This window comes from Pieris rapae, chromosome 14, assembly GCF_905147795.1.
Source record: "Pieris rapae chromosome 14, ilPieRapa1.1, whole genome shotgun sequence".
Classification (NCBI taxonomy): domain Eukaryota; kingdom Metazoa; phylum Arthropoda; class Insecta; order Lepidoptera; family Pieridae; genus Pieris; species Pieris rapae.
In genome coordinates, this window is record NC_059522.1 from 1,241,124 (window position 1) to 1,258,054 (window position 16,931).

The 16,931-nt window shown below is 33.2% G+C and overlaps 1 protein-coding gene across 1 annotated transcript in view; it reads left to right on the top strand.

Annotated features, from left to right (window-relative positions):
• Positions 1-966: 966 nt before the first annotated feature.
• The window catches only part of LOC111000562 (nucleoporin 88), a 110,094-nt gene continuing 94,129 nt past the window's right edge, over positions 967-16,931 (top strand). Inside the window, exon 1 of the mRNA XM_045631009.1 lies at positions 967-1,268. Coding sequence (XP_045486965.1) covers positions 1,059-1,268 — 210 coding nt within the window. The 5' untranslated portion in view covers positions 967-1,058. The remainder of the gene's footprint in view (positions 1,269-16,931) is intronic.

A 16,931-nucleotide genomic window follows, 5' to 3' on the forward strand; every position in this document is an offset into this window, starting at 1 on the left:
TATCTATGATTCAAACTGTTTATAGTCGTTGAAAAAACAGAATGTGAGCGCGGTATTACCGTTTAAAACCAAGAATTTAAATTACAACAGCAGGCGTTCGCACAAATCTTGCCAACGCGAAATTTATCGCGGCCTATAACTTGGTTTATTTATAAGAAAGCAGGCGTTGAGATGAAATTACGTGATACCATTTAGATTTTGAGAGAAACGACAGAGCTTGTAAAGGAACAATCAGTTACTTGAGACGCATGACGTACATTCTGCAACGTACGCGTTGAACGTACGTCTTGACAACTACAAGTACCGACGTCCAACATCAAAGTGCTAATTTTCCTTAACGTGACAACTAATACTTTAAATTTGAGGCTTAAAGTTTTTTTTCTTTCGAATATATCCGAAATCTTCGAAACGAACTGAATATTCGACACAGTTAACAAATATGTCCACTATAACGCGACACTATTATTGCAAGTAATTGAACTCCAGAAATTTATTAAAATTAAAATACACTTAATTTCTTATGCTATTTTTTTCTATACGAGTAAGGTTAAAATTATATTCAAAAAGTTCGTTTAAAGAAACCTGCAACGTCGAAAATTTCCAAGTTAAAATGTAATATTTTAATATACCACATAATTATATTTTAATTATTAATATACTTATACTGTTTAGAATAATTAGATCTAGGTTAGTTCTCAAATTTAATATTCAGTACCTGGATGGCCGAGCTTTGCTCGGTATTTTTATTTTTTTATAATTTGTGTTTTTGGAAATAATATAATACGAATTACATACTAATAAAATGATGAAATATGAACAATATAGATTATATTATATGCTGGAATATACTGAAATAATATACAAGAATTGCTCGTTTAAAGATATAAGATAAGATTAAAGTATACATTTTATATTAAGTAAAATTTTGCGTTAACCGGAACATTCTTGGCGCGTTATTTGAATATGGCTGTCAAATTTAAGTTGTCATCATCAAGTTCGTGAGAATTTGTTTCTGGTACAATTCGTAAACAAACATAAGTTATTGAAACACTTGAAATATGGATACCCGCTTATATGAAACTAAATTAGCTCATCACAAACTATTTAAAGATTTAAAAGATACTTTCAGTGAATATTCTGGTGCGAAATTACGCAATTTGATAGAATTACAGGACGATGTTTTATATGTCTGGAATCCCATTGAAAACTGTTTATTTTGTGTGAATTTGAAATACTTAGAAGAACATGGCGATGCAAAGCAATATCAGGTATGTAATCTTGTTTTTATTTAACTATGTATGCATCAACTTGTCGGTGTTTGCGTTGTTATTTGAGGTTATGTTGTCTTGTGATACACAATAATAATATTGGTTATTTCGTTATGCATTTCGAAATGGCTATCGACGTTCTTCTCATTTCGAATAAAATGGAACTACATAGGTACGTAACAAATTTTCTACTCTACATGGTCATCGAAATTGTCTCCAACAATAGCAACAACTATTGGTTAATAATACACAGTGCCTATCCAAGATTCTAGCTTACATTCTGTAAGAAAGCACCGAAAATTACTTCACTATAAATAAAATACTAAGTGAAAGCAAGTACATATATATGATCTTGATAAACAAATACTAAAATACTTTTCCCGCTTCATAAAATTTAAAATGTATACATTGGCTATTTAGATCAGAATTTTAATAAAGGAACCTTTGTAAATACAACCTATGTTACATTATCATGAGTCATAAGAACCCTACATATCTAATTGGACAGCAGTTTACTACTGAAAAAAATAAAGTGTGATCAAATGTAGTGAATGTTGCGAGCATGGGTGTAAAACCATTTAATCCTGCAGTTATTTCTTTATCCTTCTTGGGACTGCTATGAAATTTTCCTAGTGGGAGTGCCATGCTGTGTACCTGGATAGTTTCATTATGACTATTGTTACACTGAAGTCATACTATGACTTCAGTGTAACAGTATAAAGTTTTAACTTTATAAAGTTCAAGTTATATATAAGTATGCAATTGGCATATGATTTTCCCAAACATGAGAACAGGTTATACAACCAATAAACTTAACATATCTTCTAACCGTTTCCAAAATTAGAAATCTATATAACATCATTAGGTTTGTGTTAAGTAAAATATTGTTTTTGTCTTAAACTTGTAATAAGTTCAATATATTAAGAAGTACACAAATGAAGTTCACAAATAAATTACTTAAATTATAATGATAAAAAAAATTGTCTAAAGATTAACTATTACAAATTATTATTTTCCTGTTATTTATCATGAGAAGTGTAAAAAACATTAAATTAAATTTGAAAAGTACTTAAATGAAATGGTTTTTATCAAAGTATTTAAAAATCTACTACTAATCATGACCTGATCCAATCAGTGACTTGATCATATTGTTATCTGGAATACAAAATATGTTCTAGCCAAATCCATGATAATTTATGGAATATCTAATTGTTTTACAATTATGTTTTATAATAATGTAAAGAAAATGTTAATTACTTACTTACATCTTTTGTCTGTGTGTTCATTCTGTCTTGATTTGATAGTGCGGATAAATAAATAAAAAACTAAACTTACCACTCTGTTATTTAGTCAAATGGTATTTTACACTTCAAATAAAATCATAATATTGTGTTGAATGAGTTTTTTTGTAATTCTAACACAAATCAAAATTGAAAAAATGGAAATTGATAGAAAGTATTTTTTTTTATATAGAACAGCAGGCAAACAGGCAGGAGGCTCACCTGATGTTAAGTGATACCGCCCATGAACACTCGATGCTAGAGGGCTCGCGAGTGCCTTGATCATATTGTTATACCCATTACTCTATGATAGTTTTGTTAATTATTTAAATAATTCATCTGTATTAAATGGTGTATGAAATAAAAATGTGTTCTTGATATCATCAAATTCTATAGACAAGCTAAGGCTCACTGTATCCCGACATTTAAATCTTTTCATATATTTTTTTGTTGTTTTTACTTTAATATGAGAATACTTGAAAACATATTCACATGATATACAGTCTTTTGAGACTCGTCCCCCCTTACTCTTTTCGCCTAGTGTGGACCAAAGTCAAGCTTGTCTATTGTTTGGCTAGTTTATATTTAACTCCATTAAATGATTAATGATAATTAAACAAATGTACTCAATTGGGGTTGTTTAATTGTTTAAAATCAATAGAGAACAAAACAATGAACTTGGAGACATCAGAAAGAGGTCGATTTCTAAAACCGCCATTAATCTCACTTGGCCGTTACCGCCGAATTAATTATCCTCTGACCATACGATTTAATGGGTTTCCTGAGGGACTCCGAGGTTTCCGATTAAATCACTACTTCTCATAGGGCGATTTATAGTGACCAGTGCGATACTTGAACGCAGATATAAAGTACAAGATACGGCATTTCTTAGTAATTAATTAAATTTACCCTGGCCTAACAAAACGCTTATATTGTGTCGGTATACATAGACACAAGCTTTATTTGAAATTTACTTTTAAATTAATAAAATAGACGTAAAAATGTTCTTCTCAAGACTCAAACACAAGTATACGTTGAAGCTTTATAATATTTACTACTTAAAATATAATGCGTTTTGTGCACGCCTATTAGAATAGATTAGTCGTGTATTTTGTTATGCTTGTATTACTTTTGATTACGATTTTGCTGCATTATGAACTACAGTCAAAAAATTTTATATTGACATCTCATATTTCGTCGTAAAAACCGATAGTTGTAACAACGTTGGGGTTGTTATTAAGCATCTAAAAGTTTAACTTGGGACCTTTTATTTTGCTCAATATAACCGGTATGTTGTTCTAAACGGTTTCGATTGTAATGTCATTTATAGCGAACAGAAATATTTAATAATTCAAAGACCACGTCATAAATGTAATAGTTTAATAGTTACATAATCGAAATCTGAATACTTATAATTGACAGATACAACTCAAATATTAAAAGCAAACTTTAAAATAAATAAATCAGTGGCGCTACAACCTCTTTAGGTCTTGGCCGCAGATTTCTGAATCTGTTTCATGATCATTTTTAAATCTAATAGGCAAGGTGATCCAGCCTCCAGTGCCTGACACACGTCGTCGACTTTTTGGGTTTAAGACATGTCGGTTTCCTCACGATGTTTTCTTTCACCGTTCGAGCAATGTTAAATCTGCATAGAAAAAAAGTCCATTAGTGCACAGCTGGGGATCGAACCTACGACCTCAAGTATGAGAGTCGCCAGCTTTAGCCACTAGGCCAACACTGCTCTTAAATTGAATTGCGATATAGCAAAGTTTATTGCAAATAAATTTAAGAACTGTTAATAATAGCCTTGAACTTTAAGTTACTCAACAATTTACCTACCTGTAAAAGCCCAAACCAAATATTGTCACAATTATCAGATACCATCTCAACGTAAACGTAAGGATGCCCTTCGGCAATCTCAAGACTACAGGTTCATTATGATTTAAAGGAAATGTTATTTAATTGGCCGTATGCCCCTAGCATGAGTCGTTATTTATATGTATTCAAATTTAGAATGAAGTTTTGTAACGAAAATTATACAGAAATTACGTAAAATATATTTTTTTTTAAGAAGGCACAAAGCTATACTCTCATTAAATCAATGTTCTTGAACTTATTTCAAGTTAAAGTTCTGTAGTTTTATCATGCATAAATATATTTTTATCAAAAAAATACGCAAGACTGGCCATGTTAGTTGACCATGCGAGTGAGAATGGAAAACTTAAACTTCTGAAAAGGGCATATGATACGCTGTTTTATGTAATTCTTTAGCTCGTTTTACCTAAGAAATTTTTAATGTTTGTTTTTTGATTCGTCTTAAGAACACCTGTTAGGACAGAATTGTGTTTTTTGTAAAAAAAAAGACGAAATAGGGCCATCAGTTCAGTACTTACGATAGATACGTAATTCCGTTTATCTCAATTAATTTTGTTAATTGCATTCTTATTTTCGAGAGCAGTGGTGGTTTAGTGCCTTCAGCGTGCGACTCTCATCCCTGAAGTCGTAGGTTTGATCCCCGGCTGTGAACCAATGAACTTATATCTGCGCATTTAACATTCGCTGGAACGCTGAAGGAAAACATCGTGAGAAAATTTTGTCTTAGACCCAAATAGTCGACGGCGTGTGTCGAGGATGCTGATCACTTGCCTATTAGATTGATAAATGTTCTTGATACAGATATCTGAGGCCCAGAACTAAAACGGTTGTAGCTACTGATTTTTTTCGATGGGAATCTTTCAGTACCCCTTCCATTCTAACAATGATCTGTGTATATCCGAAGGTTACTCATTAAAGCGGAAACAAGTATCTTACAAAGAACGGTAAGACGTTTCCCTCGGCGACCTGGGATCGTTTTATTGCGGTCCCGGACTTGGGGGATACTGGAACGGACTTTGGCATTCGAGTTATTCGAGCGAGGCTTTAAACTGTACGGAGTACATTGCTATACACAGCTTTGTGTTATGTAGATGAAGTAACATTTTTTTATTTATAGCCTTATATCAGAAATACAATATATATGCATTATAACTATTGTTTTACTTAATCTACGATAACCGATTCTGTGTGCCTACGAGCAAAGTCTCCCCATTGTCCTCCATTTCTCTTTATTTTACACCAATCTTGTCCAGGTCTTTCCAGCCATTTCCAAGATTTCATCAGCCCACCCTTTAAATTGCCTATCGCTTTTTCTTTTATGGTCTCTTGATTGCCATAGTGTTACAGTTTTGCTCCCAATGTTACTTCATCTTCATAGTTAAGATACTATATTTTTAATATGTCGCATAGAATGCGGCTGTGTTTACATATAGCTTTCGCTATTCGGTCTTTGATTATATATTTTAGACGATATAGAGGCACGCCAAATGAGATACATAGATGAATCCTTCTAAGCAAAATTTTGAATTTGGAATAATAATATATAAAAACTCATTTGAAGGGAAGAATTTTGTACGCAGTATTTTCCCTGGTTTTACACCCACCATTTCTTTTCACATGTAGCATGATTATCTAATAATTTGTGGGCGGTGCCTAGATCCAAACATGCTATTTATTTATTACGTAAATCATATGTATTGTATGCAGATTCTATAGAAAAATACTATTTCAATGCGGCAATTGTATATTATTTATGAACACTTTTAACACGGTTAACTTAGAGATACATAAAAACAGGTTACATAAATTTCTAGGCAGCGAGCGTCCTTATCCGCGACGATTGATTTCTTCCAGCCAACCCTAGAATGGAAAAAAAACATATAAAGTACAAGAAGTGTATAAACAAAAAAACATAAAATTACAACTAAAACTAACCTAAACTAAAATCTAAATAAAAAATAAAAATGTAAAAGCTAATCATAGTGTTATTGAATCATGATTAATATATATTCGCAAAGGATTCGAATGAGACGTGCGTATATTAATATAGGAGCTAGCCTAGCAGTGTTGCTATAAGCCGTGAACCATTTAAAACATCTTAATAGGTACATATATAAATCCAAGACATCTCCAAGTTAGCGTAAACACAAAGTGGCTCCTGCAGCCAATTCGCCACGCCACTATAAATAACACCGCAATCGGAACAAATGGACGGCGGGAAAATTAAACCCTACTTCGATTCCCGTACATTAGGAACATCGATCTAACACGTCTAAACACAACACGAATTGCTTACAAACACGCGACGATGCCGAACCTTTTTGACCTTTGCTATTGTCTATGGTTTTAGTATTAATCGAGGTTTATAATTATAGAGATGCATTCTCTATGTGGAAATGCATGCTGAAGTATTTCCGTAGAGGACTTTTCTTCAAGAAAAGAGCGTGAACTCTCTTGCCTTCTGGCAATTTGTGTCCATGGGCGGCGGACTTAAGTGATGTTTAACTGCCTGTTTGACTCCTATTACTTAAAAAATATCTAATTTTATAAATAATTAGGATTAATAAAGTTTTTTTTGTGGATGAACTTTCTGTGTGCACATGATGTTTGGATTGTTGGAGACTTATCGAATTATGATTCCAGTATGCTCAAAATTTACTGACGTGGTGTAATGTAATACAATACAAGGCAAGTTGCCTCCGCACTAACCAAAAGAGGTGTGTTTATGATATCGTTATTTGATAATATTTGAGTAAATATATATTTATTTAAACTGAAGATCACACAATATAAAAATTTCCTAAAAACCTTTCGTGTTCATAAGTATTTTCGAACTACTTCGATTTAGGCCGGCAACGCACTCGCAAGTCATTGAGAGTGTCCATAGGTAGCGGTTAATTGTAAATACTAATTTCATTAAGAACGCGTATGTTTGTAAATGTTTAGACACTTATTTGAAGTCGGGTAAAGTTTTCTAAATCTACTTTTAATATCGAAATCAGCTTAATAATGCTTAAATTTACAAGTAATTATGTATAACCTTTTCTTCCACCAGTACATAAACTTTTCTTACCATCGTTGTGTTTTGAAAGTAGCTAAATAAAAGCGAGACCGACACAGAAATACATAAGATTTAACGTGAGAAAACTTTACATTTAAATAATTTATTTATTCACTGCTATTGTACTTAATAATTTTCTGATAAAAAAAACCTAGATGTGCAAATAATTTAATAAGAGATTAATTTATTTCCATTATAAAATTATATTAGATTTATTAATTTTATTTAGGTGTTTTTATTTTAATTATTTTATTATTATTATAAAACAAATATTAGCATTGCAGATCTTGATCGAAATTAAAATTAAAAATTAAATAACATTCATCTCATTATCTTGAAACCACAATGTTTGAAGGTTTCACTTCTCCAACGTGTGAACTGCACACATGTTTTTTTATTACAGCGGTAACACAATTTATTCGTAAGAGATGAATTTGTATAATGGAGACAATTTAAAAAGATTTATTTAGTAATTAATGTATGGGGTTTGTACTACCCCTCACTTAACTACTTTTATATCTGACAGATCGTACCTTGTCATCGAAATATGAAATTTTAAAAATGGAACTTTATTTAATACATTCAGTCGTCGATTTGTTGTATCTAAATAACTACCCCGTATGAAAAACCCCACTAAGACGATATTAATTATTCACATTGTAATTACTATTTGCCGATATATGTAAATTCCCAGTGAGGTTTCTTGTATCGATAGTACAATCCGGATTAGGACCCTTAAGGATTTGTCCGCCCCGGGCATAGTCCGCTCTTTGTCTTAACCAGGTGAGGCTTCGTTTAATTAATAATGCCTTCAATACTTGCCAATAATGCTAGTTAAAATCTACTCTGATTTAGTTCGAGTTTGTAACAGGGAACACGATTACCTTTATGTTCTAAAACTAATACATTGTGTGCTCAAATAACACTTGTATTGTAAAAGCAAACGTAAAAGAGAACCTTCAAATGAATGTAATAAAAAAACCGTTTAAAAACGATGGAACAGGTGGAATCTTAGCTATACGGGTTATAGCTCATTATTAGAATATATTGCCTGGCACAGAAAGATTTTTTTTATAGAACAGGGGGCAAACCGGTAGGAGGCTCACCTGATGTTAAGTGATACCGCCGCCCATGGACACTCTCAATGCCAGAGGGCTCGCGAGTGCATTGCCGGCCTTTTAAGAATTGGTACGCTCTTTTCTTGAAGGACCCTAAGTCGAATTGGTTCGGAAATACTTCAGTCGGCAGCTGGTTCCACAAAGTGGTGGAATATAATGACTTAGAATATCTATATCCAGAAAGTATTAAGGGAGAAATAAAGTAAAACTTATATAATAGCACTCCACATGTTTTTGTATAACACTAAAATTAACGACATTCAGGCCTCTGAATTTCTAACTTTTTGATTGGAAACGGCAGTACGTGCACGATGATTTTAGTATTTAGCTATTGAAATGAAAAAGGGATTAGCCGCGGACTGAAATAGATAAATAATCAATGAGTAGCAGTGTTAACAGCTCGCAAGATAAAGGGGTCCCGTGGGATCGCGTCTTGAGCAAGGTAATTATTAACTTGCTCATCGACATCATAAGTTATGTTCCCTAGGGGTCAATAATTGTAACGTTTTCCTTAGCTCTTGATTAGATATGTATTGTGTTTGATAATATACTTAAAAGTGCCTAAGTAAAGGCGAAAAAATTAAAAGTGACGTTACAGGAAAGTAGAGCATTAGCTTTGACAACAATTATTAATAATTATAATAAATAACTTAACCGTTCTTATTAATATTAATATGACATTTAATGCTGTTTTTAGAAGGCTGAGGTCCAGTTTTTTTTATAGTATATTAAACTGAATGTACAACGTTCTTAGTAAATAAACAATTTATTTATTAATATGGGTTCATTCATTTGCATATACTATGCTGACACACCTTTCCAGATCATCTACAGATTCATAGTATATCGTCAATCTAAGGTGAAGTTCGACGCGATCTTTAAATAATACATTTAATTATAAAGTAACATTAATTATGGTCTAACGACAATAGTAAATACGCAAATGGAAATTAATACAAATGATTATCACATTGAAATAATGATTTTCTATAAAGGGACAACGAGAAAGGTTCCAACTTGGAAAACAATTGAATATTCTTTTATTATTACATTACAAATTTCCGGTCTAGAATTATCTACTAAAACTTTTGAAACATTTATACATAAATAACCAATGTCATTCGTTACATATATAACAGGATATGTGATTAAAAAGTATCATTTCTATCTTTCGTACAATTAGGACGTGTTTGTTTCACAAAGAAAGGAATCTTAAAAGACATTTCTTGTGAAAGGTAAAATAATGATTCGCCAGTATGGAGCATCTAAGATGGTGGGCGGCTCCCGCCCCCTAGATCTCGGCTAGTGTAAGGCATTCATTAACTTGGCATGTTAAGCCGACTAGTGTTTAAAGTAACTTGGAGCTGATTGAATCGCACACTATTGTTTTTTTATGACTCTAATGTATTGTAAATATGTGAGATAATATACCTGTATAGTAATTTTATTCTGGGAGTACATTACATTCACATATAAGTATTAAACTAATGTATATTGTATTGTATTTAATGTACTAATGTATATTATACACTTACTCTTTTAAAATAGAATTTACAATATTTGTAAATTCTATTTTAAAACTAGAATCAATTTTATATTTAATATAACGTTCACAAGTGCAATTTATGTGATCTCATTGGAATAAATGATTTCACATTGGAAACCCAACAAAGTGTATAAGTGTAATCATAATTCATGTAATCGAAGCCAGTAATTAAAAGGAGTAATATCGAATATATTTCTGTATTTTCAATCCACATAAAACCGTCAACTCAAGTGCAACTATTACGTGTTATAAATCGTAGTTTTTAATTAATTATATGTATAGAGAATATGTTTTGCGAATTTTACGCCTGCACCCGAACGAATTCAAAATGGCGTCATGTAAAATGTACATCGAATACTTGAGACTCGTTCTTTTCCCGCCTCAGAGTGTTGTTGGCGGCATTAAATCTTAATAAAACCCGTCATGCATCACGATGGCGTCCTTTGATTTCTCACTCGGCAAACCGCGTCTCCGCATATCAAAGAAAATCACAACTCTTTTCATTGCGCGCCGATAGAATGCTCGCACAGACCACCTTAATTGATCTCGCATTCCCCCCACCTGTTTTAAAATTTTAACCGGCGAACGACGTGCCAGAGACCTCTGTAGAATGGCCAGCGCGCCTTCAATTTACTAATACAAATAAGCGCGCTGGTCCTTCGGGCCCCAAGCTACTGGCGACGCTTTAAAGGCGCTATTGTGTTCTACCCTCAATCGCGGTCTCGATTATCGGAAAGAAAACACTCATCTATATTTTAAATAATGATCAGGGCTGGTTGGGGCAAACAATTGGAGAGTGATGGATCGCGCTTGACGCCGGCTACACCTTTGTTGTAGCCCTTGTATTTTTTGAGAAACACAAAGATGTATGTGACCTTTCACGAGGGGCCAATTAATGTGTATAACCCCTCCTATGACAGTCTCTCTCGATAAGTATATGTATGAGAAGGCGCCCAGTAAAAACGTTTGTAAGAGCTAAAAGCAGGTAATGACATTTTAGAAACGTCTTTTAATCCGAAATTAGTACAATCTTACCTCATTAGAGAGAAAAATTCAATTTTTTTTTACATCTCGAGGTAATTAGATTCAACTCCGACTAATCAGCAACATTCAGAATATATTTCTTTGAAAAAAAAGGGGGCGTGAACAAACATCATTTAATGAACCCCCACCCATACATCATTAACTGGTAGGGGTGTCGCAAACAATCCCGTTCCAGTTTTCGAAAGGGACCGCTTGATACTAGTGCATTCGTTACAGCACCTTGAGTGGCAACCATTGTGAGTGGAGTAGTCTGCGCTGTTGTGTCCGAGATGTTGATAATTGCCCCGCCGGCTGCCGAGAGAAGCGTTGCGATCATTGTTTCAGCTTCGATGTCTGTCCTATGCTCTAGCTTTTTCTTTTATGAATAGTTTTTGTATCTTTACCTACATCGTCACTTGTATGCTGAAATATATGTTATTCAGACTATTGTTTTCACTGTTGTTATGAGCCCTATAGTGGAGTCAGTTTTATTTGACTCTCACTAGTTCCACTATGCGTAATATTAGCCCTATATTTTACTTTCAATCAAAATTGTTCGATTCTCGGTTTCATTGTTCTCTCAAATAATTTTGAGCTGATAGAAAAAGAAATGTAAAGATTCGATCCCGGCACAACGCTGGCGTTACAGACTTTATAATAACAATTTGTCTGGAAACAATTACCTAAGTAATCAATATACAGAACTATTTAAATGAGCCCTCGACCCTTCTAATATAGTACCACCAATATGGCACAGTTTATAAATTTAATGGCACACATCGTATTGTTCCTAAGGATCCAGGATGTCCCTTAACAGGTAATGACGTTATTTATTGGCTATAAACTACTAGATCCAGACAATAGGTGAACGTCTTAAAGGGTACTGGTATGTCTTTGGAAGTTTCATAATTAGCCTTTGAGGAAACTAAGCGTTTAATGGGCAGTGAATATGTATATGTAATTGATTTTGTTATTTTATGTACTACGCTTTGTTGTCTTACATATTTGGTATAAATACATATAGATACTATTAAAAAAGAAGGCTTTATAATTAAAAAGAGATCTCTTTAGACAGATTTAGTAAGGGAAAATATTAAGGTTGAAGTGCCAAAAGTACATAATCAAGTAAAAAAACCTAATCTTAAGATAATGATCAACGATGTTTAGTTCTAATATATATAAAATAATTTCCTAAGAATGAAATAAAAATTGTGAATATTGTTATTTTTTTTTATTGAACTGTGTATGTCTTATGTTTTATTTTATTTCTAAGAACCTTTTAAAAGTGATTGTATGTCGAAGTTAGACATCGGCTTCCAGATGATCTTGAGCATTTTTTTATTTGGACCACAAAATTAGGACAAACTCATGTCAAATATAAAAAGCGGTGTCGTTCCTAAAACATGTGGACACTACCAGACATACATGTAGTTATATGGTCGTAAGTCAAATGTGGTCACGGCAGATTATGTATTTAGATAGATATTATAACACGTAACACAAAAAAAAACAAATCAATAATAAAGCTCTTTTCTCTATAAAATCGGATTTCCAAAAAAAATCTTCTCATCACATAAATATACTTTAATTATAGCGAAACGAAATCGCTTAGCAAACGTTTTTATAATGAGCTACAATTCCGAACGCCATTGTCTTGGGCGGAGTCATTAAAATTTTTATATTTTCCTCACAAGATATTGTCGCCTGAAGGTTTGATGGTATCCAATTGGAATTATTCAGTGCGAATAGCCGAGATCTCAACGTACAATGGGCCCTCCACTCTTTGCTGCACCGTTATTAAAATCTCGTGAAACAATCGACTCGAAAGCGCACTTCCTGAGATCGCGAAGACTTGACACTGAGGCTGAATATTCTTGAGAAAAGTCAGGATATCCTTCGAGAAATCTGCCCATTGTAAGTTATTGTGATGGTTGAGAGGTGCGGCTAAAGGATGGTTTCTGCTATTATAATACTTAGATATAATTTTTAATTAAACTATTATTATATTAGTTACAAAAATATTAAACTTTTAATAAAGCGTAGAATATGTGAATAAAATGCTTTTGGTATCAATTATGTGTTTAATAGTGAAAAACCTGTCACTTTCCATCATAGCTATATAATTGTATATATAAATAATGACAAATGTATTATATAATCGTCGTCGTATGTTAAATTGATATTGGTAGTAATATTAAGACAATTATTTTTGAATTTAGAATTTCAGGTTACGCGACAAGTCCTTTTTGAAATTAGAATTTGAATGGCAAACGTAACCTGTTCATAATTACGCGCATTCAATATCTGAACAGTCAATGCGTAGAATTAATACGGGGGCAGGACCGATGGAGATCATTACAGGATAATTATGACGCCACTTCACAGGAAACTGAAGGGTTTCACTCGGAAATCTGATTCTTTTTGTTTCACTCGCGAACGGAACTCGGAAATTTCACAAATAACGCTCAAACAATCGAAAATGGCAGTTTCAAGTGATCCCGTAATTATTTATAGGGGAGTCGTGGTAGGCATATTTTTGTAAATAATTTGTAAATAGATCGTACCTAGGTTAGCGTCGAAAATCTATTATTTATTGTGAATAAAGAGATGCCACTAGGCAACAAAGCATCCGTAAATAAGCCATGAAAAAAAATAGTCTCAAACGCAAGTTTTTTGTTTAAATGTACAATCTAAGATTTCGCCCGTAAATTTACGAAATTTTGTTATTGAAACAACTCAGTAATATATTTAAAAGTTTAAGTATCTTCTGGTGCCTGGGTACAACGATGTATAATAAATAAGCCATCGCTATCAAACTATTTAATCACCTTCCCTGAAGTTATAGATGAATATTGTGTGATCATGATTAGATTTTTATAGCTGCCTTTTAGTTTTTAGAGTTTAAAAAGTTTACAACAATTTTAAATATCTGTTTTTGCCAGCCTATTTTAATATGGCTAATTGTGCGGTAATTATTTAATCAATAAATAAATGTACCACTTTCGTTGCAAATAAACGATTTATTATTTATTTACGAAAATTACTAATTCGTGGTATCAATTTCTATGCAACATAGGGCAAAAGAGGCAGATAATTTTGCTTAAATATTTTTGGAGAGGGCGATGTTTGTCAGCACCTTTTTTTGTTTTTCGTATGACGTGTACAAATAAATATGTCAATAACTTCGGCGGCTTGTAGTTGTGAAAACAATCTTAAAAAACCTTACCCGCTAACTCGAAACTTAATAAATGTCACAAAGGCAATTCATTTTTGTAATGCAATTCTTTATAAGTTATTTTGTTTACAGTTCAAATAGTGTTTCCAACTAAACTTTTATTTGAATTTTCTTTTGTTATTTTAGCAACTCAGCCTTTCATTTGTTTCCTATACTAATATTATAAAGAGGTATTAAGTATACTTGTAACGGATTGGGTCATAAAGTACGGACCGACTTTAAAAATTCTTTCACTATTTGAATGCTATATCACTGATTAATAAAGGCTATTTAAATTGCAAGAAAAAGTAAGGTTAATGAAACTACTAATTACCCAAGGTGTAAAAAATGCCTATATCTTTAAATGATTTATTTTTCCTGTAGTTATGTTTTGAATTAGTTAAAGTATACCTGGCACGAAAAGACAAACTCACGTTTTTTTTTTAGTTTCACATGTGTATATTAAGATACATTTACATATATTGTTTTTAGTAGAAAATACGCTCGCACCATTCCCATGATATACTGCTTTGAAGCATTCACGTAAGATCAACAAATCTTTGTTTTTAATTGTGGCGGAGAGTTAATTGCCAGTTATTGCTCTTCCGTTCTACGGATCTTCTACTTGATTTGAGAACTGGCGGTAAATGTAAAATTAGAAGTATTGAAGTGAAACTTTTACTACATCGTCTCAAACTTCTTTTCTGACGTTCATAAATGTACATTATGTACCCTACATGAATAAATGATTTTTGAATTTGAAAGAGTAATTTTTCGTATACCAAAGTATTGAGCATACGATAATCTTATTTGCCAAAGCACAGTGGCACGAGAACAATGTTTGCTCCCGACCTTAACTCGGACTTAACGCGCGTAAAATTACTATCACCTTTACCTTAGGTAAATATGTCGGCAAGAAATTCGCTTTGAACCCTTTCGGGCCTTTGTTGTTCAACTAAAACTATTCACAGTTAATCCCGGGATAAACAGTAGTTGTTAATAAATTTATGTGTTATTAATATGTGCGACCGTATGGTCAGGCGGTGTCCCTCTGGGCGTTTTATTCAACAAAGGTTAAAGATGAATTCGCTGTACGGTATCGTAGGTTTTTGTTGTTAATAAATGAGTGAAGGCTTTGTCCGCTCTTACCCTTAGGTATATTTGTTTTAGGTGGGCAAAGGCACGGGCTTAGTTTGCTTAATTACTGTAAATAACATGTTTCGTTTTTGATTATATAAAGGTGAATGCGGGATCTGAAGGCTATTCAAATAAATTTCACTGAATTATTTAATCTATGCGAAGCGTAGGACTGTAATATTAGAATTATTATATGTATGGAATGTGTGTTGGTTGATTAACATGTGATGTCACACACATCACACATCTGTTACGTCATAGCGAAAGTATTACGTCACGCAATTTTTGGAGATTCCGCCCCTCCCATGTAACCTATAGTAAAACGTTTCGTAACCACCCAGTGACTCTTAATACCAATAATATGTGGTGTAAAATACCACAAAGTTTTACAAGGGGCACCCACTCCTCCCCAAACCCCAAATTCGTCATTACCTGTTAATCAACCAACATTAAGTCCATACATATAATAATTCTGATGTTACAGATTAATTAAGGTACACATTATACAAACTACCACCTACCTAATAATTCTCGAAAGCAACGATGAAGCTTCACATCAAAGCTAGGGAGTGTTGAGATAATCCTGCGAATGTATCCTAAGCTGATAAATAAGAGAAAAACTCGGTCAGGGGGGGATGTGTGGGGGCTGAGTGCTTTACGTCATATCCGAAATCCCGGTAAAGTGAGTCCGGTGAAGCCAGCCGGTGTTCGATGGCCGGCACGTTGTGATCTTAGTAATAGCAATAGCTTTGTATTAAGCCGCTTGGAAGACGTCTTTGGGTGTGGTACAATTTGTAAGAAATTTAAGGTTATGCTTGATATTTTTTTGAAAAACAATGTCTCTCCCTAAACGGACAAACTCTACTGATCCTAATTTATTTAATAGTAATTTTGCAGCTAATATACATATTATAAAGCAAAACACTTAGACAATATACAATGCCAAAACAGATAACAGGTGACCAATATATGTATGAAACAGAAAACATAATGTATAAAACATATGTTTTTGGGTATTTCCGGGTGTTATTAGAAAAGGCCTCGAAGGCAATTTTTTTATATAATGGGCAATATGCTCGCGAGTGGGTTGCCGGCCTTTTAAGTACCAGTTGAAGCCTGCTGCTAATTTGAGTTAGTCCTCCCATCTTTTGCATTGTTGGCCTCTTCAGAAAGATATCGGATACGAAAAATAATGGAACCGCCGAAAGGTTGTGACTTGGGCTTGCTATATCGGCATAGCTTAGCGCTTTTTCATCAATCCTGCTTTATTACGTTGGATTCCCTTTTGTCTACGTCGGATGCCGGTCATTTAGCTTGACCGCCTGTCTCAATAGCATACGACTCCATTCATATCTTTCGCGTGATTCATGTGATTCTTTAACCACGCCTTGAACAACGGTTTCATA